The sequence below is a fragment of the Perognathus longimembris genome, chromosome 4 (assembly GCF_023159225.1).
Source record: "Perognathus longimembris pacificus isolate PPM17 chromosome 4, ASM2315922v1, whole genome shotgun sequence".
In the NCBI taxonomy this organism is placed as follows: Eukaryota; Metazoa; Chordata; class Mammalia; order Rodentia; family Heteromyidae; genus Perognathus; species Perognathus longimembris.
In genome coordinates, this window is record NC_063164.1 from 23,482,514 (window position 1) to 23,509,370 (window position 26,857).

At 41.9% G+C, this 26,857-nt stretch overlaps 2 protein-coding genes across 5 annotated transcripts in view; one reads left to right on the forward strand and one right to left on the reverse strand.

Moving 5' to 3' along the window:
- Positions 1–26,857, forward strand: part of Plekhm3 (pleckstrin homology domain containing M3) — a 160,811-nt gene that overhangs the window by 5,959 nt on the left and 127,995 nt on the right. For all 4 annotated transcript variants that reach the window (XM_048344858.1, XM_048344862.1, XM_048344861.1 and 1 more), the window contains exons 2-3: positions 10,582–11,501; positions 20,769–21,704. In XM_048344858.1, coding sequence (XP_048200815.1) covers positions 10,877–11,501; positions 20,769–21,704 — 1,561 coding nt within the window. In that variant the 5' untranslated portion in view covers positions 10,582–10,876. The remainder of the gene's footprint in view (positions 1–10,581; positions 11,502–20,768; positions 21,705–26,857) is intronic.
- LOC125350350 (glucose-6-phosphate isomerase-like) lies at positions 4,743–6,788 on the reverse strand. The gene is given in 2 exon segments (XM_048344863.1): positions 4,743–5,690; positions 5,693–6,788. Coding segments are annotated over 2 exon segments (1,674 nt in total). The 5' UTR covers positions 6,708–6,788; the 3' UTR covers positions 4,743–5,031.

Consider the following 26,857-nt stretch of genomic DNA (forward strand, 5'->3'; position numbering starts at 1 on the left):
TCTTCTAATTCCAAATATTGTGGTCTGATTGTTCTTGTCTTCCCCTGAAAGGCTGTGTGTGCTGTCTGTATTTTCATTGTAGTGTGGTAGTGCTAATGCTTATATCATCCTGTAGTGGGTTAACTTTAGTTATTTTGTTTGAACTTCATATATTAATATGTATTCCCCCCAAGTAAGGCAAGGTAGAAAAATTAATTTGGTTTGCCTTGATGGTTGAATTACCTTTGAATTATCTGTTTGTTTGAGTCTCCTTAATTGTTAAAGTATGTTTGAATTATCTATAGTAACATCCAACTTGAAAATAGTTCTTGTGATTCTTTTGACAGAAGCATTTGTTTGCACATTCTTTTAAGCAAACACTTTTTACAAGTGTTTCTATTTACTGGCTAAATGAAAAATGATGTATTAGGGAAGCATTAGTAAAATGCCTGTGCAATGAGAATAATGTAAATATTTGCACAAGCATTTGTTGGATCTAAATGAAGTTCCTGTAATTGTGCCTTTGCAAGCATTCCAAGTAATGTGTCCAGGGTCACAAAGAAAATTGAGGTCAGCTATTTAGTTCAAGAAAAACGTTTTACTTTATTTGTCCAGGTACTTAACTCCCATTCCCTATGAGAGAGAACGATTATAGAGGTGTGTGTGTGTGTGTGTGTGTGTGTGTGTGTGTGTGTGTGAATTAGGCATCAATTATTTCCATGTATGTAAATACAATATATATCAATTAACTCTCTGGATCATGGTATTAACAAACAGAAAAGTTTATAAATATTGTTGCTATTGTATGACAAATTTGGAGCACAATGTGTAGAAAGTGTTAGCATATTATCTATCTCAGGACAATCAATTTGAATTGACATATGGGATTGCGTGTGCCTTTATGTCTCCTTTCATTGGCCATATTACATCAGACAAGTTACTTCATCTCTTAATATGGTTTTGTGTTTTGGTGTTGTTTTTTTTTGACAGTCCTGGGCTTGGACTCAGGGCCTGAGCACTATCCCTGGCTTCTTTTTGCTCAAGGCTAGCCCTCTACCACTTGAGCCACAGCGCCACTTCTGGCCATTTTCTGTATATGTGGTGCTGGGGAATTGAACCCAGGGCTTCATGTATAGGAGGCAAGCATTCTTGCCACCAGGCCATATATATCCCCAGCCCACTTCATCTCTTTACATCACAACTTTTTTGGTCCATAAAATGATACTGATAATAATAAAGGGCTCTGTAATAGAGTTGTTGGTGGGCGAATTTAACAACATAATACAAGTAAAGAGTTTAATATGAGGTCTTCCCTTTAGCAACTGCTAAATAATATTACCTGTTTGTTCTTGGTTTGGTCTAGGAGTTATAAAATCAATCTTAATTTTGTTTTTAACTGTATTATGTATTTCATTCTACCTTTCATTTGGGTCCATTGATATTGAAGGAGGGCTCTGAGTTTAGTACAGAGGGAGTTAGTGATCCCTCACCATGGGTAGCTGTTTGAGTGCTAGCTATCATACACCTACCTAATGTGCTAATATCAGAGCAAGTCAAGGGCTGCAAATCAAACAGAACCCTAGATTTTAAGTCCAAATGCTCACATATTGCAGACTTGGTTTGTAAAAATTTATTTCACTTTAATGATAATGGTTCGTAATAAAGGAGATTTAAGCCCAGATTTGAGGAGTGAAAAACGTATGGCCTACAATTCTTAACTTTCACTTTAAAACTACCTGCTATTGTGTATGATGGGCAGAGATTTTTTTTTCTGGCCTTCGTGTGGTACTTAGTTAAATTATGAAGACTGGTTCTTATCTGCCTTATCTCCAACTTATCTTTAAGGTCAGAGGCAATGTTTTGTCTATTTTTGCCTGCCTTTCTGGCTTCCTGACTAAATTGGTCACAGGCTGATGAGTAACCAAAGTCATTGTCACTGATTGAGTCCGAAAGGGAGAGGAGTTATAACTGCAGCCTCTATTGCAAATGACAGGACTGTGGTGATTCTGATAAAAGCATGTATTTGCAAGTGCTTGTAAGCTAGAGGTGAGTCACCATGTGTAGTCCTGATCATTGGTCCAGTACTCTTGGGATGCTATTTAACAAAGACTCAACCTCACTTTCTATCTGATTCAAGTATAACAGAGAAAAAACAAAAAGTAATTACTTGTTTGTTTGTTTTTTTACCAGTCCTGGGGACTTGGACTCAGGGCCTGAGCACTGTCCCTGGCTTCTTTTTGCTCAAGGCTAGCATCTGCCACTTGAGCCACAGCGCCCCTTCTGGCCATTTTCTGTATATGTGGTGCTGGGGAATTGAACCCAGGGCCTCATGTATATGAGGCAAGCACCCTTGCCACTAGGCCATATCCCCAGCCCAAGTAATTACTTCTGATTACATCACTTTAGGTGCCCACTGGAGCCGGTTTTGTGATTGTTGCTTTTTAATAAGCTGATGGTTGTTTTGATGATTTGAAATTCTACGTATTCTCCCTTCTGCTAATCAGCTGCCATGACATTGGGAGTAACAGTGCCCGGGAAGCATGTTATTCATTTCTCATGACATCCTGGCCACCTTGCAAAGGCCTTCCTCATAGAGTTTGTGTGCATCAGGCCTTGAGCAACTTGTGAGTCTTTGCATCCATACCTTCCATGTGTTAGTTCATAGAGGGCTCAGCCTTGTTAGAACTATCCACCTGTGGTAGGTTGAGAGCTTCAGTCCAAAATCATCGTCATTTCCACATCAATAACAGTTTGTTCATTTTCTTTGTTCATATATATTGTTGTCATTTACTTGTGTTCTGTTACTTAGTACCCTTGGTTGTCTCTTCATTAGTAATAAGTCCTTATTTGTGGTCTCCTGTTACCTTTTGAATACTTATGCTAAGGCATTTCTTTTTGTGTTTGTTTATTTTGATTTTTAATTGTGTTTTTGTGTCTGTTTCCCATCAGCTACTAAGCACTTTAAAGCAGGCCCTGTGTTTTGTTGACCCTACCATTTAAAGTAGTGTTTGAGTATTGCAAATACTTTGTAAATATTTGTTGATTCCAAATCATTGTTTAGTTAGGCATCAGCTGGCTTCTAATAGAAATAGTAATTGCATAATTTTGCAAAGAACTTTTGCTGCATGCATTATCTACAATTGTGCTTCTGCACTCTTTAGGGCAGATGGGAATACAGATTGGCAGGATTTCTATTTTACAAAGAAGGAAGGCCCAGAAGTTCTGAGTAAACCTGATTTTCTGAGTGTCATTCAGCTGAGAAGCAGTGCTGGCCATGAACCCTTTGCTGATGGCCCAGATTTGTGTTCTTCCCATTGCCACATCTTTGTTTTTTAATGGCACAAACTCCACAGTCAATCCGAGCTCATGGCTTGGGTTCTACCTACTTGGTTTTTGTTTATTGTCTTTCTAACACTAGGCGCCTGTGAGATTTAAGGTGATTTAAAAGGTAATTGAACTTGGGTGGCCCACAGGATTCAGTAATTAGACAAGGATTTCAGGACTTCTTTTACTTCCCCATGGGACCTTCAGTTGACAATGGATGAGTCATTTTGGTCTCTCTTTCATCAACTTTAAAATAGTCTTACTATTTTACTCACATCTTTCTTTTGAGATTACCACAAATATTTATTAAAAATCCCCACCAAGTACTTTGTAAACCATACTGTAAACCATGCATGTTGAAAAGTGAATATTGTCAGTAAAGCATGTGATTGTCTCATTGGTGAACTCAATTTGAGAAAAGAAAGGAAATAACACCCTGTATTGGTTTTGGAAACATAGCTCCCATTTTTTCCTGGTTCAGGTAGAAGACATCATCAGAATTGATGATGTCTTTCACTCTGAAGCTACTTCCCTTACCCCTTTGGGGGTACCATGCATGTCTGCATCTGTGGTGGTCCTGTTATGTTCCTTGTTGCCATCTTTCACTAGTCAGCCCATGCTAGCTAGCTTGTCTGTGGCTAGGCTACATGTACCTAGCTAGCTATTCCTTGTTGCAGTTAGAGACTGACTTCTAGATGGAAGTTTTCACCTTCACCAACCAGGCTGAGGATGGAGACAATAGTTCCTTGTTTTTTAAATTTTGTGTGTTTGTCTGTGTGTGTGTGTATACACCTGTGCACGCACACACTGGTCCTAAGGCTTGAACTGGCTGCTGTCCTTGAGCTTTTTTACTCATGGCTAACACTACTACTTGAGCCACAGCTCCATTTCTGACTTTTTGGTGGTTAATTGGAGATACAAGTGTCACATACTTCCTTGCCTGGGCTTCCTTTGAATCATGATCCTCAGATCTCGGCCTGCTAAGTAGCAAGGATTACAGCCTTGAGCCACCAGTGCCCCATCCTTTGTTTTTTTAGTCACCATTCGCTGTCATGGAGGCCAAGGGAGATGGAAAATTGTCAAGTCTGCATTTTTAGAGATTTGTAATAATTGAAATTTTTGTCCTTTGACTTTGTTTCTAAGAGCAGGACATTAGTGGAACTCTGGTGGTTTTATGAAAATCGGCTTCCCATCTAGAAATACTGACTTGCCGGTCCAGTGTTTGACATAGATGGTCGGTAATAATAATGCTGCCTTCTGTAGCCATCTGAGATTTGAAGTGCCATACTTATATTTAGCCCCATTTCTAGGAAAACATCTGAAAGCATCAAATGTCTCAAGGATTTTTCAGGTGAAAAAATAATCAACAAATACAGAACTATGCTGAAAAATGCTTTAGACTGAGATATTTCTTTTTTTTTTTTTCTTGTGCACACACCTCCTCTGTGGAATCTTTATTTTACTTGGGATGTGAATGATGAGAACAGAGGTCAGAAAATCACCTGCACCCAAACACATACTTCAACCGAATGGAAAACTAGAGGCCGAGTAGACACAGGTCGGGGGGAATGGCCAATTCCAGGCCAGCTGCCCCTATTGGGCTTGTATGGGTCCAAGCCCAATATCAGAGGGAGCTCTGGGCTGGGAAGGGCAGGACCATGCAGTGCAGAAGGGTGAGGAAGGGCGGGAGAGGGCAGCGGTCTCCACTGGGCTGCCAGGCTGCTGCATTTATTCCAGTTTGACCTCACACTGCTCCTTGATGAAACTAATCAGGCCATTGGTGGAAGAGTCATGAGAGGTCACTGGAGTGCTGCCATCAAGCTCTGGTTCAATCTTCTTGGCCAGCTGCTTCCCCAGCTCCACGCCCCACTGGTCGAAGCTGTTGATGTCCCAGATGATGCCCTGCACCAAGATCTTGTGCTCATACAAAGCAATCAAGGCACCAAGAATGAATGGTGTGAGCCTGGTGAACACAATCGAATTGGTTGGACAATTTCCTTCAAAGACCTTGTGGGGCAGCAGCTTCTCGACAACCTCTGGACTCATTCCTGCGGCTTGGAGCTCCTTCCTGGCCTCATCTGCCGATTTCCCCTTCATCAGGGCCTCAGTCTGGGCTAAGAAGTTGGCCAGGAGGATCTTGTGGTGCAAGCCCTTCCGTATTGGGTGCTGGGTCTGGGCAGGGATGAGGAAGTCACAGGGTATCATCTTGGTGCCTTGGTGGATGAGCTGGTAGAATGCATGCTGGCCATTGGTCCCTGGCTCCCCCCATACGATGGGGCCTGTCTGGTGATCTACACGGGCGCCAGACTTGGTAATGTACTTCCCATTGGACTCCATGTCACCCTGCTGGAAGTAGGCAGCGAAACGATGCAGGTACTGGTCGTAGGCAGCATGGCATGCGTCTCACACCCGTAGCAATTGATGTACCAGATCCCTAGCAGAGCCAGCAGGACCGGGGCGTTCTTCTCTAGGGGTGTCTTGCGGAAATGCTGGTCCATCCAGTGAGCTTCCGAGAGCAGCTGCTCAAAGTTGTCAAAACCTATGTGCAGGGCGATGGAGAGTCCGATGGCCGACCACAGCGAGTAGCGCCCACCTACCCAATCCCAGAACTCAAACATGTTTTGAGGATCAATTCCAAACTCCTTCACTTTACTCGTATTAGTAGACAGGGCAACAAAGTGCTTCGCCACTGCAGAGGGATCCTTGGCTGACAAGAGAAACCACTCTTTTGCTGTTTCTGCGTTAGTGATGGTCTCCTGCGTGGTGAAGGTCTTGGAAGCAATAATAAACAGGGAGGTCTCAGGGTTCAGGCAGGCCAGGGTTTTGGCATTGTGGGTTCCATCGATGTTGGAGACAAACCAGACCCGAGGACCTCCTGAGGAGTATGTCTTAAGGGCTTCAGTCACCATCAGGGGGCCCAAGTCAGAACCACCAATGCCGATGTTGATGACATCAGTGATGGCCCTGCCCGTGTAGCCCTTCCACTCGCCACTCCGGACGCGCTGGCACAATGTTTTCATCTTTTCCAGAACCCTGTTCACCCCTGGCATCACATCCTTGCCGTCAACCAAAATGGGGTTGTTGGACCTGTTCCGAAGGGCCACGTGGAGCACCGCTCGATCCTCGGTGTAATTGATCTTTTCACCAGTGAACATGTGTTCCCGGGCAGCTTCCACACCTCTAGACTTGGCCAGGTTCACGAGCATTTTCATCACTTCCTCAGTGACAAGATTCTTAGAGTAATCCACCAGAATATGGCCATGGTTGGTGTCGAGGGTCAAGCTGAACTTGCTGAAGCGGTCCTTGTTGCCTTTGAAAAGTTGTCGCAGTTTGAGATTTTCGTGATGGTCTTTGTGCCACTCCCGTAGCGCCTGGAAACCCGGGTTCTGGGTGAGCGCAGCCATGGCGGGACCCAAAAGGTAACCAGGCCCGGAGCAAGCGCGGAAGAGAGGAGGAAGGAAAGCAGGTCGGTGGCGCGCGGACTCGTGGAGCCTAGACTGAGATATTTCAAAGGGGATATCTCATTATTTGGTTTAGAAAGAGTTGTAAATCCAAGACTTGAGACCAGCCAAGTTACTGATATTGCAGTGGGTCACAAAATAATTTCTAAGTTCTGTGTAAGTGCTTTTGTTTTTATAAAAGGTCTGAGTGAGATGTGTGCTACCTGGCATTTGCCTTGTTTCAATAGGTAAGCTTTCTTTGCTAAGAAAAAGTTTAAAGGCATGAATCAACATGTTTTAGAACATATGCCACATCTTACTGAACTAAGGTTTTTAAAGATTTCAAGAGGTGACATCGATCAAGATTCATTATATTTATATATTTACTTTGTTGTATGGTAACTCCTTTGTATAAATAAAGAAAAATAAAATTAAAAGAATTCAAATATACCACTGGAAAACTAGAATGATTTATATACAGTCAGATGTCAGTGCTTTGAAAATATGTTCTTTATTCAGTTCTTTATTTCACAGGTATTTAATGAGTACCATTGTGTTTGAACCAGTTTCAGGCCCAATGAGAGTTATAAAAATAGACTTGGGCAAATTGACTACTCTAAAGGAACAGGAAGCCCAATGTAGGTAAGCGACTCCAGTCAAGTTCGTTGATTTTGCTAAGCCTCAGTTTCCTCGTTGGTAAAATGAGAATAGCGCCCATATCACACATCTGAAGCCCCCCCAAGCTCTTGTCGCTGGTTCTCCCAGGGCACTTTCATGATCTGGCACTTGTGGCATGCCTGTACTCCAGCCACATATTTTACCTTGCCCTCCTGATAAAGCATCATAAAAATCATAGCTTCCTTGAAATCATAGAGGGTTCATGTCTGGTTTCTTTGCTGATTAGAAAATTACAATTTTAAAAGCAGACAGGTTAGGTTTATTTGAAAGTAAAATACACAGTGGAAGAAACTGGGAAGCGGAAGCCTTGTAAAAAGACGGGATTCAGTTCTATCTCTGGGTCCCGTGCCTCCTCCCTCTTAGGGCATGCTCCTGGTCTAATTGGTTGAGGAGTGGACGTGTGTTGTGTGGAGTCTCGTATTGGTTCCCCAGCCTTAGAGTGGAAGCATGGAAGTGTCCTTATGATTGGGTCCCCTGACTTCAAGAATGATTTGGTAGGCACTTTGGACTGGATGGAGCCTGGGGGAACATGCACTTGGCCCTGGCCACAAAGGGACTTTAAGCCCATAGGGCAGATGAGTACTTGCAACTTCATCTCCCCGCTCCCCCTGCCTCCATCTTCTGTCTCCAGCTATCTTGATGGGAGGCCTAACTTGCACTCAGGGTCCACATGTCCTTGCTGTGGATTCAGTGATGTAACTTAGAAAATTCTCAGGCAGCCACAGCCTTAACCAGAGTAAAGATAAGTGGGAACCATGGTACTGACAACTCCTGGTTCCCATTGTTGAAAATAGATCAACAGAGACAAGTTATCTTACTTGTCCTTGGCATAGCATTTTTTCTTTCCAGTCTAAAATTATGTGGTCCCAGATTCTTTCAGCATTCATTAAATTCTGACTACAGGGAAGTCAGTGCTTTTGTTGTCCTGGTTAGCACAGGCATCTATCTCTGTGGGCCAGCCTGGTAGGATTACTCATATCTGCTTCCACTTCTGTGTGGGAGAGCTGCTGTAGTCAGCCTGTTAATTAGCCTTGCCTAATGGGCACAGAAACAGCTGATTTCCATGTTAGAAAATAGCAATACACTGATTCTTCATCCTGTTACATCTTGAAACAGGCATGGGATTCTTTGGGTTAGCACTATTATTACCACATTGACAAACGGACCAGTTTCTTTACTTTTATCAAGGAGACAGAAATGATATCTATATAAATGTAAGATATGGTGTCCATAGGTCACTGAGCGTGGTTGGGAAGTAGTGTATTATAAGTACTTGGTTGCTGACTTTGCCTTTGTTGGGTGGCCGACCTACCCAGGGAGGGATCAGGAACACGCGGCTGAGTGGGTGAGGTCCAGTCGAGTGCTCCATAATTACATAGCAATTTACATTTTTAAAGACATGTTGGTACAGCTACCTAGAATGAGCCACATGCAAAGCAATTTGGTATTAGCAGCTTTATTGGCTACAGGTAGCTGAGTAAGACATCCAGAGGTTAAATGATTTGCCAGAGGCCACCCAACAAGTGTGTGGTTGAGCCAGATTTAGAACACAGATCTAATTAGCTCCTGATTTGCAGCTTTGTGCTGAGGCACGCCACCCTGCACCCACACACTGAAGTTCACTTTGTCAGAGGAAAGAACACTTTGTATTTTGACCTGTAAGTCTTTGTTATTATTTCTTATTATAGCATATTATTAGTTAATTCAAAGCCAAATGAGGCCAGCTAGTAAGAGGTACTCCGTTACTGAGACTAAACTGTTTGAGGGCAGTAGGACCCAGGGAAAAGATGGAATTTCAGAAAGAGTAAGGTTGGAAGATGGAGCTTAGAAGCATGAAAACAGATTGTTGTAGGAGGGCAAGTAAGGTACAGGGATGGTTGGTCTGGTAGCTCAGAGCTTAGAGTGTGATCTCAAGATGGGCTGATTGTTTCCATCCAATGCAGCAAACCTAGGGTGTTCTCAGCAAATATTGTCTGAGCAAGTAAGAAAGGTTCTAGGGCTTAGACAAGCTTAGAAGAGTAGAAAAATGTCATAGTAGTAGAGAGGTAGGAAGGTCACAAAGGACCATGAATGTTGCACAAAGGCAGAACAAAACTTTTATTCAACATGAGTCTGTTCAGTGCCTCTGTGTGTGTGTTTGTGCATGTGCACACATGCATGCACACTATTGGATACCTTAATGAGCACAAATTCCTGGACTCATAGAACTTACATTTTAGCAGGAAGAGAGAAACAGTATAGATTTTAAAAGTAAGGAAATTAAGTGATATGTCCGAACATAGTAAATGCTTAAGAGAAAAGTATGTCAAGCTATGTGATGATCCTGTTTAACATGCTAGTAAGTTGTGTTGGTAGTATTCACCAGGATATAATGATGAATATGGCACTTCTTTCCAGTGGCCTTTCTTCCCAAAACATAGCTTGCATAAAGGCCATCTATAAAATATTTGACCTGTGTTCCTCAAAACTGTCAAGATCATTGAAACAAAGTCTGAGAGACTTTGAGAGACATGACAGCTAAGTGTGGTATCCTGGATCCTGGCTACTGGAGCAGAAGGGAGGGCATTAGGAAATTGTGAAAAAAAAATCTCAGTAAAGTATATCCTTCAGTTAATAACATATCCGTATTGGTTCATTTATTATTGCCAACATACCATGCTAATGTAGAATGTTATAAAAGGTAAACGGGTATGGGATTTATTCTGTAGATCTAAAAGTGTTATAAAATGAAAATTCTATTTGAGAAAAGAAGCAGAGTAAGCAATCAAGAGTTCAAGGCGAAGATGTGTGCTATAATTTTATATAATATGACCAGGCTAAGCATGACTAGAAGGTGACAACAACAATCATTTTAAGAGAGAGTTGGAGTCTAGTGAACCGATCAGAGCTTTTGCTAGGGCATTCCACTCACAACTGCTCTCAAAGGCTTCTCTGTGTGAGCAGAAGCTGTTGCCCTTATTTCCCCTTAGCAAATGTGCTACCCTGCCCCATGGAAGTTGGAGTACAAGGAGGGAATGACGTATATTCTTGACAATACATGCAAAGGTGTTACATCTCCCTGTGCATGGTGGTTGTGGAAGAGCTGTAAATCATGAGCAGACTTGTCTACTAAAAGATACGACAAACACTTGCCAACGTTGTCCTGTTTATTTTCTTTCAGGAAATCAAGGATTAGCATGGCATTGCTGTGACAAGCTCTCCCTGTTGTCTTCATGGGGATCTCACTGAAGAATACAAAGGAACACTGATCGCCCCATACCTCTGTTAGCTAGCAAATGTTTTCAATGACCAAGAAGACAGCCATCTCTCTCTGCCTGTCCTATGCAACCGAGTGAAGGTTCCTTCCAGGCATTTGCATAGCTCTGTCATGGAAGCACCAGTTTTCATTGGGTGAAAGTTCATGAAGCCCTTTTCTGGAGCAGCTTAGGTGGCTTCCACCTCTTGAAATCTGTGACATGGAAGCTCTGGAAGTCGATGACATCAGCCCAGCCTTGGAGGTGACGGAGGATTTCTTTAGTACTTTTGATAGTAAGCTGGAAAAGGCTGTGCAGCAAGTGGAGATCTGTGGAATTCAGGAAGTCCCTGAACTGGTGGGACATGAGGTACTCAAGAACCTAGCAGATAATGGTGCTGTACGAAATGCTGCTTCCCTGGGCAAGGGGAGCATGATTTGGGACCACTGCAAAAGCAGGCTCTTAGAAACCAAAGCTCAGAATGTCTTCCCTGCCAAAGAACAGTTTATGGTCCAGAGAGGGACAGCCCCAGATAATCTTTCCTGGATGGAACAAAAGGAAGCATCAACTTTTAATTTTTTCAATATCTGTCAGCGCCGGAGGGACAGACCTCGTTCTGTGAATGACTTATTGGACGAGACCACTACTTTCAAGCCTGGACATGCTCGATCCAGGTCAGATATTACCCAGGTGGACTGGCGCCTTGTCCTCAGCACCATGCCTCTGCTGCAGCAGCAGCAGCAGCAGCAGCAGCAGCAGCAGTCATCTCTTCAAGGCTCTCATTTCACCAGGCCATCTTTTCTGTGGCCCTCACCAAGCAAGGTAGAAGATGCTCAAGGAAATACAGGTATGTTTTTGTATGTTACTTCTATCAGATAACTGTTCTTGTCTCTTGTTGGACACCTACCTCAAGAGAATGTTCCTTTCCATTATCCCCATCTTGATAGAACTCTATGGTATTTATAAATATTGCATTTTACAGTATTTTTATAATATTTTGCTTTGACAGTTATCTTGCCTCAAGTCAGCCGTTTTATTATCTTCTTCAAAGTGTTAAATGAAAAGATTGGTTAATTCTCCCTCTCTAATCATGTATGATAGAATGTTCTCATATTTACTGTAGTATTTTTGTCTGAACGTGGTGTGATACTGCTTATTCATATCAGTAGATGTTTACTGGATCACAGTAAAGGCTGGCTGATGGATTTAAGGACACACTCAGTCCCCCATAACTTCTCACCTAGTATGAGGATCAGACACTAATGAAGATTCAGTAATGAGAGACAGTAGGTGGTTAATTGGAATGTTTGTGATGGACTTTTTACTATGTATACAAGTGAGTGGCAGTAATTATAAGAGGAAAGACAAGACACTGGGCAGGGCTGGACAGGAAGCACTTGCAAGATTAGAGAAGGTCAGGGAAAAAGACCGTCAAGATTATGGTATAAACAAAGGTGAGGAGAAGGGGCTGAGAATGTAGCTCAGAGGCAGAGATCTTGCCTGTTATGTACAAGGTCCTGGGTTCAATCTCTAGCACTACAAAAAACAAATCATAGAGGAAGGGCAGTGAGTAGACGGGAGTGCAGAGGAGAATAACCATTCTTTTGTGAGTAGCAAAGAATCTCGTGGCAAATAGTGTTTGCAAAAGATTGGAGGAGATGTTTAATGACCTCAGGTACAGGACCTGAATGTCACCTTCCCTTACATTTCTTACATATATTTATGCACATGGATGTGCAAAACTCATGTAGTCACATAGGGATTTCTCTTCTGTGACACATAACCTCTCTCATTTGCTCTTTTCCTTCAAGATATCATCATTTTATATAAGCTATTAATTTTTTTATTATTGATGGTTCCTCATCATCCTTCTCAACTCTAAATTTAGATGGCTTCTCCTCAGTTAACTACTATTTTTTACTTTTGTACTTTAGTGCTATTTTTAGACGTACTTCCATTTCTACCATTGCTTGGTCATCCATTGATATATTTAACTTTTTGTTGTTGTCGTTAATTATAGGGCTTGAACTCAGCGCCTGAGTGCTGTTCCTTAGATTTTTCGCTCAAAGAGTGCTGTTCCTTAGATTTTTCGCTCAAGGTGCTACCATTTTGCTGTACCACTTTGAGCCATAGCTCCACTTCTGGTTTTCTAGTGGTTAATTGGAGGTAAGAGTCACTTGGCTTTTCCTGCCTGGGCTGGCTTTGAACCATGATCCTCATATTTCAGCCTCTGAGTCACTAGGATTACAGGCCTGAGCCACTGGTGCCCAGCTTATATTTAATAATATTTTAATAAATTAGTTTGTAAGCATAAGCTGAGGCAAGGATATAGTTTATTAGGTGTATTAAGGAAATGCAATGTTTCTACCAGTGAGGTGCCATAGTTTATACACAGTGCAAATTCATCTGTTCAGAATTCTTTTTCTTACCACGCAGATATATGACTTGACATTTCCTGTCTTTTCCTCTAGATGTTCACCAGTTTCCCAGGAATAGGCCTTGAACATGTAGTCAAGGAAGGCAACTGTAGGGGTAAAAGGAAGTGGATATGCTAAAGCAAGGATGTGATGACTGAATAGATATTATGGGATAGATGAGATGTGTCCCTGGATTAGTGATATTTTTTACTTTAAGCTGTAGGAGTGCTTGTGCAACTGATTACTAAGTAACCTTAGTAAGTTTTTTTTTCTTGGAATTCATATAGAATTTTGTCACTAACCCACCTTAACCATTCTAATTCCCTGGCAAAATCCAAATGAAAAGGATGTTATAGTTCCAACTTTACTTTTTCTACCTTGTTCAGTTTACAATTTCAAGAACTGGGCCTTCCCTGGGGCTGGGGATATGGCCTAATGGCAAGAGTGCTTGACTTGTATACATGAGGCCCTGGGTTCAATTCCCCAGCACCACATATACAGAAAATGGCCAGAAGTGGCGCTGTGGCCCAAGTGGCAGAGTGCTAGCCTTGAGCAAAAAGAAGCCAGGGACAGTGTTCAGGCCCTGAGTCTAAGCCCCAGGACTGGCAAAAGAAAAGAACTGGGCCTTCCTTAGTTATTCTAAGCCCTGAACTTCTTTTTTGAGTGTTTGACTATGATTATTAATCTTTAACCCCCAATTTAGAATATCAGCAATAATTAATATTTTTGAAAATTAACGTGTAACAATGGCATTAGCAAGTTGGATATACTGTATTCTTGCTACCTTTTGGTCATTCATGAACTATACATTCTAGTAGGAATTAGTAAAAGGAAGATTAATTTTCTAACATTTTTTCTTTCTGGAAAGCTCTGGTGAGCAGACAATATAAGTCATGTTTTCATTGTCAGGTAAAGGGCAGGAACTAGCAATTACCATTTGCTATTGGGTGAGGAGTGGAGAAGCTTTCTAGATTTGTGACTGTTCATCTTCTCTGATAAGTATGATTCTCATAAACATTTGAGGAGAGGCATGCCAATGTCCAGGTGCATAGTAGTCACATCAGGTTTCTGATTTGCTTTAAAGCCTTCAAAATAGCCAGGTGTGATGGCTCACTCTTCACTCAGGAGGCTGAGACCTAAGGATTGCAGTCCAAAGTTAGCCGGGGCAAGAAAGTCCTTGAGACTCTTATCTCCAATTAACTACCAAAAGGTCAGAATAGAATTGTGGCTCAACTGGTAGAGTACTATCTAGCCTTGAGCAAAAATGCTTAAGGTCAGCACCCAGGCCAGGCCCTTAGTTCAAGTTCTAGTACCAACACACACACACACACACACACACACACACACACACACACACACACCCTTCAAAATTAGTCATCCATACTGATGGAAGTCTCATTGTATCTTCTGAGGAATACACCAGAAGCAGGGGGAGGCAGTGTGGTATCTTGGCCAGAAGTGGGAATGAGCCAGGCCAGAGCTGCAGATGCATGTATTCAACTGCTTAGTGGATGCCCCTATTGGAATGTTCCTCTGATACTTCAAATTCAGTGTCCCCAAATGATCTCTAACCTTCATCTTTCCTCCTCACTGTTCTAAGGGTTAACAGAGGTAACTTGCCTTTAACAAGGCAGCCCACTTTTATTTCCTCAGAAGAAATAAAATTTAGATAAAAGTTTCTTTTTGAAGAGGTCAACTTGAATTTGTGTCCAGTCCTGCCATTCTTGTTCTTGTGGGCTTTTTCTGTATAATCATATGTTGTCTCGTTGATATTCACTTTTTTTCCTGGCTCCTTTCAGAGCCCACTGTGAAGGAGCCTGACAATTCCTCTTCTTCTGTCCTGCATCATCTCCTCCCATAGCAACAAGTTCTTCCATAGCAGCAAGTCCAAAGGTCGTCTTCATTAGGCAGTCCCCTCTGCATCTATTGCTTTTTAACTGATATGGAATAACCAGCTCTTTTTTTTTTGGGCATAAAATGTGGGATAATAGTAGTACTTACCTCACATTCTCAAGTTCTTGTGAATATGTGTGTGTGTGTGTGTGTGTGTGTGTGTGTGTATATATTTCCCCACCTACTTACAAATGCAGTAGACAGAAAGGTGAGGCTGTATGGATAGAATATTCAACTAAGGCTCAATTGTCTTATCCCAGCTTTACTCTTAACTAACTTGGTAGATTTGCAAAAAAAACACCTATTGTCTCTTACTTTTGATTCATAAACCAGCTGAGGTTCACTGAATTGTGTGTGCCACCACTAAAACTATGCCACTTCTAAAACTATCATGACTTTGGCTCATAGTTGGATGGGAGCTAATTTAGTGTAGTCAGATTGATAATAAAAGACCATAACTGAAATATGGTTGAAATTATTTAATACTGAAAGATTTCTGTGTTCCTTGTCACTCTACTTCTGGATGGACTGCAGTGGCAAGTTTTATATTAGCTATAGAGCTGTGAAACTCAGCAAACTGCCTGAATCTCACTTTTCCCTGCCTGTTTTCACATTGTCAGCTGCCTGACAAGGGCAGTGGTCGCTGGGCTTTTGTTTCCTTGAGTTTTACTCTGGTTACCTGATACCACGCCTGTGCATGCATTTTCTTGTTCTAACTACTTTAGAAGAAGGTCTCAAGCAGAGATTTTCTTTAAGGCTAGAAAAAAAAGACAGTATAGTTCTTTATCCTGAGTTTTCTATTACTCCTTTTATTTCCCCCCACCCTACCCCGCATCTTTCACTTAAACAACAACCACCACCACCACCAAATCCGGGACTTATACTAGAAGGACTGCTTTTTCAATTATGATGTTTCTCAAAAGCCCTGGAGCCAGCAGAGGTGGGGATAGTCCTGTGGGCTTAGAATAAGTGAGATCACCAGGACACAGTCTCTTCCTGAATTCATGATTCACTCTTCAGCCAGGCTAGTCAGTACACTGATACTGCTAAAATAGGTCACAGTGAGTTGATTTTCTGTGCTCATATAGTTCCCGTTGTTGCATTATTAAATGTGGACCTGTGTCAGCTATTCGGAAATCTAATGTGCTTCATTGACTGCCTGCATTCTGATTCCCCAAAAAGGAAACTGAAAATTGAGTCTGATTTTTTTTAAAATGGTTGTTCTCTTAATGTATTTTATCTTGTTTTGGGCTAGTAAAACTATGGTTGTAAATTTTGAAAACTGCTAGATTTATCTTCTGAAAACACAAACCTTTTCCTGTTATTTTGTTCTTATAAAGGAACCATGGTTCCCCATCACTTACAAGTTCTACTGTAAAGTTAATAAAGCCTTCAGGTAGTTTTCCAGCCCTAGTGCCCATGCTTTCTTCTATCCCCATCTTTTTTGCCAATTTTGATTATGCCATGTGTTCTATAGGTTCTGGGCCTTTGCTCACGCTTCTCTCCCTTTTCAGTTTCCATAAATGCCATTCAGTCTTTAAAAAACACCAAATCAAATGCCACATCTCTGAGACCTCACCAGTTGTTTTTTTCTCCCCTCAATATCTAGTTTTCTTTTACTACATATTCCCCTCACCTTTTTTTTTTAAGTGCCATTCCTGGGATTGAACTCAGGGCCTGGTCACTGTCCCTGAACATTTTTCGTTTTTTCTTTTTTCTGTTTTGCTCAATGCTAGCACTCTACTACTTGAGCCACAGCTCCACTTCTGGCTTTATTAAATTGCAGTTGAGTACAGGTAATTGATACTGGCTTTAAGTGAAGAAAAGCCAGTTTAAAGGGTTGTCTTGATTCTACCATAAGGACATTGTGGTTTCCCCTTTAATCTTGAACTAATCAATTTATTTCTACGTGAAAATTTCCTATTGGAGTCATCACCACAACTAAATCATAGTAAACACCTTAAGAATTTCCATTACCTCCGTGTCTTCAAAGCAATGTGGACTTTACTGTGTAGCTTCCTGGAACCTGTGAAGAATTTTGGCCTAAAGAGACACACGGAAGGGCTATAGAAAGCTTAGCTTGATAACAGTGTGTGAAGTGGTCAAGAGGGAGGAGGACTAGACTTTTTTTTTTTTTTGCCAGTCCTGGGGCTTGAACTCAGGGCCTGGGCACTATCCCTAAGCTTCTTTTGCTCAAGGCTCGCTAGCACTCTACCACTTGGGTCATAGCACCACTTCTGGCTTTTTCTCTTTATGTGGTACTGAGGAATCGAACCCAGGGCTTTGTGCATGCTAGGCAAGCACTCTATCAGTAAGCTACATTCCCAGCTGGACTAGATTTTGATGAAGGAGTTGCCCTGAGAATGAATAAGAGGCAATAATGACAAGGTGAATTGGCAGTGCAGGAATGAGTCATGTACCAGACAGGGAAAATTCCCTTTTTCCTCTTGGTCAGTAGCAGTTATTGGCCTCACACTGCACTGGGGAATGTAAGGATGATGTGGACAGGGAAATATAGGGGAATACAGGAGATCTTGAATGAATGAGTTCCATCTTCATGCTAGCCAAATCAGAAACTGGTGGGTAAATGGAGACTTGGAGGATTTTTTTAAGTAAGACACTTCTGTTCCTGGTTTCATGAAGAAATTCATAGGAATGATGATTTATTTTAGTTATATCTCCCCCTCCCCTTTTTTTTCTTTTTGGCTGGGGAGGTGAAAACCTTACTAGTGTGCCTATCTGAATGACTTACAGTAGTTGACATTAAGCTGATATCATTTTTTTCATCTTTTTTGGGTAGCAGCTTTGTGCAACAGAGATGATGTTACTCATTTGTGAAGCTGAGCACTTGAAAAGAACACCCATGGGGTTAATTGCTATGGCTTGGGGAAATTACACTGAATTGTGGCAGTTTAATAAAAGTTAAGATTTAAAGAGCTTCTAAAGATTTGTTAGTAGTAAAAAAATTAATAAAAGTAAACTTCAGATGAATAGAAAGTCACAGTTTCTAGAGACTAGAGAGAAAATAGTTTTCCAGCCCCTTGTAATCAAAGATAGTCTGTCTCACACAAAATACTAAGAAGTTATTATTTAAATAGATACCTGCTGGGCCTCGTTCTACCCCCCCTCCCATCTGCGTGGGATGAGGTCCTGGGCTTGTCTGTCTCTTCCATGTGGGATCCATTCTCGCTCTCTCACACCTCCTGGCCAGTAGAGGTTAATCGTGGAAGCCGGGTCCCAATGTAGCCTCAGTTCGTGTGTGGTTGCGAGACCCCATGCCCGCCAGCCCAAGGAAAAACACGGGTGCATGGGAGTCTCGGAGAAAGCCTCTGGGGCGTTCTGTTTATTCAAATGAGGAGCCAACAGATATACCCCCAAAGGCGGGCACAGGAGAGGGACTGCTGGTTGGCTACAAGGGCTGTCCCTCAAGTGATGTCAGAGGACTTCTTCTATGGGCGGAGACCCAGCCCCCCAAGGCCTGGGTTCTGGGGTCCCAGCCGTCAGACACTTGCTGGACCCCAGGGGCAGGGGCTTTTCTTCCTGTTAAAGGCGGAAGAAGCGGGGATGGGGTAAAGCCAGCTGTGGCCTCTTAAAGGCACAGCTGCCCCCAACAGATCCCTTCCTGGGAGGAATAGTTATCCTGTGAATGGCTTTCTGATCATCTTGGCTGTCTTCTTGGTTCTTACTTTTAAAGAAATTCCATTACAAACTGCAGCCTCTATGAGGAATGGGTTTTTCTTTTCTGTCTCAGTTGAATATACAGTGTTCCAGGTGGAGGAACAGAGACAAGAACTGCTGCTTATCGAATAGAGAACCATGTTGGAGCACTGTGTATTCTTTACCCTGTTGCTTTTGAGAGCCCCTAGCAGGAATTGTCATGCTCTCCATTCTTGCTTATGTAGTTGGAAAGAAAGAAGTTTTTGGTCAGCTTTGCTGCTGGTTTGGGGATTGATTAAAGTTGAACTTCAAATTTGTGATAACAGCTATAACAAGCTCTTAGAGAAATAAGAAAAGAAATAACAAAATCAGGAGAGGTGGTTTTAATTTTACTCAGATTTGTAGTTGAGCAGCTGGATCACAGAGGGGACTGGGACAGAGGGGGACCCATGGCGGTTAGTCTCATTATAGGGAAGGCTGAACTCTCACCAGCGCCTGGTGAAAATGAGAGAGGCGAAGCGGGAGCAGTATCTCTTAACAGCTCGTCTTCTTTCTGCATTGTCAGAAAAGAAACATAACCCGAGAATGGGCATCCATTATCTCTTTCTACAAAGGGATTAGTATGGGTTGCAAGAAATTAATGGCTTTCGAGTTGCCACAGAAATACTAATGAATTCAGGGCCAGCAATGTTTAGGCAGGTGAAATAGGCCTTTCTCTGCCTCATTTCTCTCCTTTTGTCTTTTGGTTTGTTACTTTCAGATGGAGAACATTACTCATACCCTTTAGGAGCCTGATCTGTGTTCTTAAGGGAATGATCCAATTAGTTTATGACCAACTGCAGTGTTTGTCAGCAAAGAGATGGAGAACATCCCAGAAATTAAAATCTCTACCAGCCAGGGTCCCTATTTGTGCTGGTCTGAGCTGCCATTTTCACATCTGATCAAAGTGTCAGGAAGTTGGGTATGGTGATACACATGCCTGAAATCCAAGAAGTCAGGAGGCAGAGACAAGAGGACTGAGAGTTCGAGCCAGCATTACTTAGTGACACACTCTCTCTAAAAAAGGGAGAGAATATCAGGAAGCAACAGTCTGCTTTTGTTAAAGTACTAAACTAATATAGAGTGTAGCTCATCATGGATTAAAGATGATATGACCGGATAAACTTGTGAAACCAAAAGGAGGAGAAAGAATTTTACCTATTCTGTGCTGAAAACTTTATTTCTAATTTACCAAGTACTTATAAAATATCTACTGTGTGCTAGTTACTGTACTTACATGTGATATAAACAAGAAAAGAGAGCTTACCATGCAGTGGGGAAAACAGAGCTTTAAAAAACTGTTTTGAATTTTATTTTATGTATTTGGACATTTAAATGAAGTACTATAATGTCACTTGTGATAGAGGCACAATGCCATGGGGATACATGATCCTGACCCAGGTGACATGTACAGGGAGAGGGGGAGGAACAGGAGAGTCTTGACTCCCTTTCTTCAGGGAGCTTGGGTGAAGCAGTAGGAAGGAGCATCCTAAGTTAAGGGAAGAGCATGAGCCACGTTCAGGCTCTGAAAGGAAGCTGCCATCTGAGACCTGCCAAGTGAGCTAGCAAGGGCAAGCCTAGACATGGCTACTATACAGAAGGCCCCTGAACTGGCAATCATGACAGTCAGGAGCACATTTCATGCTCTAGCCCCCTTTGCCCTTCTTGGCTTTACCAACCTGAGGAATGATACAAGAATCATCAGAGAATTATGCCATTATACCATGTGACATTCTCTCTCCTATTTTGATACTGTGCAGAATTTGCCTAGAAAGCAAGGAATCCTAGCAGTATGATGGGACCCTAGACCCGCAGAGCATAGGTAGTCACAGTTATTCCAGCATTTCAGTTTCTGCCCAGACCTCAGTGTGTCACACAGACATTGCACACTTCATGCTTCCTCTCAACACTTGTTCAGCACCCTAGTTCAGTTTTTTTAGGTGAGAAAATTTCCTCCAGTTACATCCTGCCAATTAGATATCATCTTGGGATTTTACAATTCGTTTGTTTAGTTTGACCAGAAAGATGTATATCCCTGATTCCTTTGGTTTCATGCACCTATCCTCTTCTAACAAATGAATATCTTGCCTCTTTTTTTTTCTTTCTAGAACATAAGCAGACATTCCCAAACATTCTGAAGAAGGGTTATCTGGAGATTAGGAAGGACCATGACAGTTACTGGCAAAGCTGTTACGCAGAACTCTCACCATACAACTTACACTTTTACAACCTGGACAGCAGCGGGAACCGGAACTTGTATGCCACATTCCAGCTTTCACACTTCCAGAACATATCTCTGTTGGGCAATCTTGAGGCCACAGTGGTGGATACTGTTCTGTATGACAACACGCAGCTACAGATAAAGGCAGCATCGCCATGGGAGGCTTTGGACTGGGGACAGAAGCTTTGGGAAGTTGTGCATGCCACTGTGCCTGGTTATATGGGACGACAGGATGAGCTGGCAAATTCACCAGCACTTGGTCAACACGTTGATTGTACACAGAACCATTGTTTACAGAAGAAATCCGGTGGGTTGCTACCCTCCTCCCCTGTCTTGGATAGCCCCAAACATTACCAGAATATCCTCAAATCAGGGACACTGTATAGATTAACTGTCCAGAACAACTGGAAGGCATTTACCTTTGTACTGAGCAAGGCCTATCTCATGGCTTTTCATCCCGGCAAGTTAGATGAAGATCCGCTGTTAAGCTACAACGTGGATGTGTGCCTGGCTGTCCAGATAGACAACCTGGATGGCTGTGACTCTTGCTTTCAAGTCATTTTCCCCCAAGATATCCTCCGCCTTCGAGCGGAGACCCGACAGAGGGCTCAGGAATGGATGGAGGCTCTGAAGACAGCTGCCAATGCAGCCAGGAGTTCAGAGCAAAACCTGCAAGTCACACTGAGGAACAAAGCCAAGGATTCAATGGGTGGACATGAGCTCAGGAAGAACAAACGGCAGTCTGTGACCACCAGCTTCCTGAGCATCCTGACGACTTTGTCTTTGGAACGAGGACTCACTGCGCAGAGTTTCAAATGTGCAGGTACGGAGCAAATGTTTGGCCTGAAGAGCAGTTCTGAATCTCATAATTGAAGCTCATTATTAAAACACCCTCAATAAGGCAGTCATAGATTAAAATGCATCTCGGTTTTAAAAAAAAGCATGTTTATAAAAAGCATTTTTCTTTGAAGAAGTTTGCTATATTAAAAAAACAAACAAAAAACAACCAAACTTAAGCCAGGCACTAGCTGCTAAGGCATGTAATCCTAGCTACTCAGGAGGCTGGGATCTGAGGATTTTGGTTCAAAGCCAGCCCAGACAGGAATGTCACACAAGACTCTTATCTCCAGTTAACCACCAGAAAACTGGAAATAGAGCTGTGGTTCAAAGTGGTAGAGCACTAGCCTTGAGAAAAAGAGCTCAAGGACAGCTCTTAGGCCCTGAGTTCAAGCTCCACAACCAACAGAAAAAAAAATCTTACCAATCCTCATATCATGTTGGCAAAGTATATAGAAGCAACTGTGTGATATCTCTCTGAATCAAAATCACATGGCCAAGGCCTTTCTAGACTAGCATTTAGGCTTTCTGGGCCATCTGTGATTCCATTTCCTCTGCCTTTAAAGGTAACAGTGAGTATAGATGTCACAGATTAGCTCAGGAGTTAGCTCAAAGCTAATTCACCATATGCAAAGCAAATGTCCATAGTCAGTAACTGTAACTGATCATGACCTTGTTAAAGTAGACTCCAGAAAGTTTGTCTTGACAGAAGATGTGGAGTTGGCTAAAAGCAGGGCAGATGATTGTTCAGCAGATGACTCCTGAGTCACAAGATTCTGTGCATGCCTCATCCAAGAGAAGCCCAGGGCTTCTGATACTGCTGCATAAGCATGAGACACAAAGTAGAGCTCAAGGTCAGTACTGTTGTGTGAAACCTTATTACAGCTTCTTTCCTACACCTCCATCCTTCCTACCTAGAAAGGAAAAAACTAATAAAATTGCTTTCCTTTCACTCAATGCCACACTTTGTAGCAATAAATTTGTTATCAAAATAATCTGAAGTCTGACAAGATTTTAGTTCATGTAGATTATACTTAGCTATGCTAATTAAATCTGACCAAAAAACCCCATCAGTTTTAATATTTTTGCGGAGGTGTGCCAGTACTGGAGCTTAAACTCAGGGACTTGAGCTCTTGCTCTTGCTTAGCTGTTTTGTTCAAGGTTGTTGCTTGAACAAATGTCACTTGAGTCATACTTCCTTTTCTGACTTTTGCTGGTTAGTTGGAGATAAGAGTCTCTCAGATATGTTGCCTTGGCTGGCCTGGAACTGCACTTCGCATACCTCAGCATCTTAAGTAAGCCACCAGTTCTTGGCTTCAAATTTTAAATTTTGTTCTAGGGGCTGGGAATATGGCCTAGTGTCAAGAGTGCTTGACTCATATACATGAAGCGAGCCCTGGGTTTGATTCCCTGACACCACATATATAGAAAACGGCCAGAAGTGGCGCTGTGGCTCAAGTGGCAGAGTGCTAGCCTTGAGCAAAGAGAAGCCAGGGACAGTGCACAGGCCCTGAGTCCAAGGCCCAAAACTGGCAAAAAAAAATTTTTAATTAATTAATTAAATTAAAAAATTTAATTTTGTTCTGGCTTCTGCATTGAAAAAAAGCCAGATGTGATGACAAAATGAAAACCCACGACATAAGTCTATGTTTGTTGTGATAATGGTCTTTTCTGTTGAAAACTAATTTACTGAGAGAGTAAGAATGATGAAGTGGGTCATCTTTGGTTTGTCCAAAGGGCCCTAGTGACTATGGGGTAGAAATTTAGAGGTTGGATTGGGAAGATGAGAAACAGAGAGCCACTTAAGAAGCCATACTGGGTTATGAGTGTGTCTGACAAAGCAACATTCAGCAGTAACTTATTAAGTGCTTACTCTATGGACAGACAATCTGTAATTATGATATACTTGTGGCATTCTTGCTGATTGGGTCAACAGATCTGTTGTGTTATTGGAATATGGCAGAACAACTAAGCTTAGTCCTCAAGTCCTGAGTTATTTGAAGTGAGAAACTTCATAGAAAATGAATGAAGAGCTGGTCACTGGTGGCTCAGCTACTCAGAAGTCTGAGATCTGAGAATTGTGGTTCAAAACCAGCCTGGGCAGGAAAGTCTGTGACTCTTATCTCCAGTTAACCACCAAAAAACTGGAAGCAGGGTGATGGCTCAAGTGGTAAAGCACTAGTGTTGAGCTGAAGAGTTTGGGAATAGTGCCCAGGCCCAGAATTCAAGCCCCATGACCAACAAAAAATAAAGAAGAAGAAGAAGAAAGAAATCTCAGTATCATCCCCTAATTCACCTTAGTCTTAGAAGTTTGTTGAAGAGTGTGCATTGCCTGTGTTCTGTACTGCATTGAAATGATGTTAGCACTTGAAGGGAGGAGAGGTGTTAAGTAGAGCAAGCCCATGGCATCCATCAATTGATGAAATGAAAATAGGAAAAAGTCAGAGGCAAAAGGAGGCAGAGAGAAGAAAGCTAAGTAAAAAAGAAGAGGAAAGGATTACATAATGGGCAGGAGTAAAATGTTCTGGCAGCTGCTTTAGGTTCCATGTGCTAGGATACCTCCATTTGCTGTCTAAATTTGGTGCTCACTAAATTTGACTGGCTGGAGGGAAATAGAAGGGAACCAGGGGATTATGGATAACAGATTTGGTATTCATTTGCTGTGTTCAGTGTTTAATGTTTTGGCTTGGAACACTACTGAGGCTCAGGGGAGTTTCTGACTTGGGTAGCAAGAATGCTAACTCCGTGAATTGTGACGTATTCCAAACCAAACCAAACCTATTTCATTTACATATTCTGTCTTCCATCACAGAGTGCTATCTTTGTTCAGTTGATACATGTCACTAACTGGCTTGCTTTTCACACACGAAATACTGGTGGTTCTCTGTCTCAGGTAGAAATACTTTTTTCGCCTGTAGGGGGCAGAGTCTCAAAAGAAAAAGGCAAAAAACTTGTTAAAGCGATCCTCGGAATGTTTTTTAAATGACTCGAGAGAGACTGCTCATTATATCAGAAATTATTATAGCAGATGGAAAGTTAAAAATTGATCTATGCTTCTCTCAAATGCTGTTAATTTAAACCAGCTGCCTGCCTTTTGTACCTATATTGTCTTAACTTGGTATCCCCATAAAATGCATGCTCAGCGAGGAAGCTGGCTGCCAAAGCATGTTTACCCCCAAAATGTCAAAAAAAAAAAAAAGTCTTAGGACATTGCTTCTAGTAAGTTTTGGATTTAGATACTATTTTAAGGGGGAGAAATTCATAGTATTTCATGGCTGTAATGTGTCTCTTTAGACTATAAGCTTTTATGTCTGCTTAGTTTCTCCCCCTTTAAATATTTTGGATGAATAAATGTTAAAAGTTAAAAGTAGAAGAGTAGTGCTTTATTATGATGTCATTCACTTGCTATTCAGAGGAGCCACAAATGTTGGCTTTTAAGTCTACGAAATAGTACTGTTGGTCTTTCACTAAGTTCTTTGCGTAAGTGAAGAGTTTTCTATATCTTTTAAAAATTTAAAGAGTTCCTACAGAGAAAATGGCCTATGACTATATAAAAAGTGGCTGAGGTTATGGTTTTGAAAATACATGCTTTAACATATGCTTGGGCTTTTGGTAATTATTTTTGGTTATGTGTGATTGTTCCATAGCTTTTCCTCTGTGGCTGTTGTGCCTAAGAAGCCCCTGCTACTGTGGTCTTTGTTTCTGGAACTTACCATGCCTTCCTGGGGCCTTTATACTTTCTTAGTTCTACATCCTGAAATTTGAAAAATTAAGTTCTGTTACTCATTCAGAAATTTGGAGATGCCTAGAGTCATGAGTCAGCACTTTGGGACATTAGATGTAGTCTCTCCCCCATGACACTTGAAGCCCTAGGAAGACAAGTTACTTATCAAATAATCACATCAGTTACTGTCAGATGGCAGCTGTGACAGGAGCTGCAAAGGTGAAGCGCACATTTCAGATTAGAGAAATGTGAGAGGTGCTGCCAGGTAGAACTGCATGAAATGGTGAGCTTCAATTATTTTGGCCTGTTGAAAACAAGGCCCAACCAACTGTGGTGGTGGCACATGCCCAAATCTCTGACTCAGATTAGAGGCAGGAGGACTGTGTATTGAGTCCAGCCTGGGTTATGTAGTGAGACTGTCTCAGAGCAAAACAATACACACACAACCACCTAAAACTAAAAACAGACAAACACGGGCATTAATAAAGTGGAACTTAATGTTTGATCTGAAGTCACTAAAGGGGAAGAACCCCCACTGGGAATGGTATTAAAAACCTGGGGTGCTGAGAACAGTACAGCTTTTAAGGGATTCCTCTGCAGTACTTTAGTGAAATTACTGGTTGGAATTCAGAATTATATTTGGGAATAGAGAATCTGTGATGTTAAAATATTAATGCTTAAAACAAATGATTATACGGCCTACTAAAATATTTACGAATTTTGTATGTCCCTGTAAGTGGTTCTGAATTAGGTTATTCGAAATACTGTATAAATTAGCTTTTCAGGCAGCAGCAGCCCTATTTTCTTTAGGAATTTGACATGGGTACCTGCCTGTATTTAACAGATACATGGTTTTCTTGGCACTAGAACACACGCACGCACGTGTGCACACACACGTTGTTCTTGTAATTTCCCAGTAATCAAGAAACCTTGCAATTGTGTATATTAAAAAAAAAAAGGCCAGGGCTTTCTTTATAGGTGTGAGGAGATGCAAAGCCACCTTTGAAAGTATCCCTTTGGGCTGGGTGGTAGAGTGCTTGCCTAGCATGTGTGAAGCCCTGGGTTCGATTCCTCAGCACACCACATAAACAGAAAAAGCCGGAAATGGTGCTGTAGCTCAAGTGGTAGAGTGCTAGTCTTGAGCAAAAAGAAGCCAGGGACAGTGCTCAGGCCCTGAGTTCAAGCCCCAGGACTAGCAAAAAAAAAGAAAAAAGAAAGTGTCCCTGTGTGCCTGGTTATATTCAGGATGTGAAATTGGATGGCCCACTATGGGGCCATGTGCTTGAGTGTGTACTGAAATAAACAGAAGGGAAGAAACCCAGAACCTGAGAGCCCCCTGTGCCATTTTCACATGGTCAGTTCTGATGGTTTTTCTCTTTGGCTGCTGTTTAACCTCTTGGGACTGCTGTTGGTAA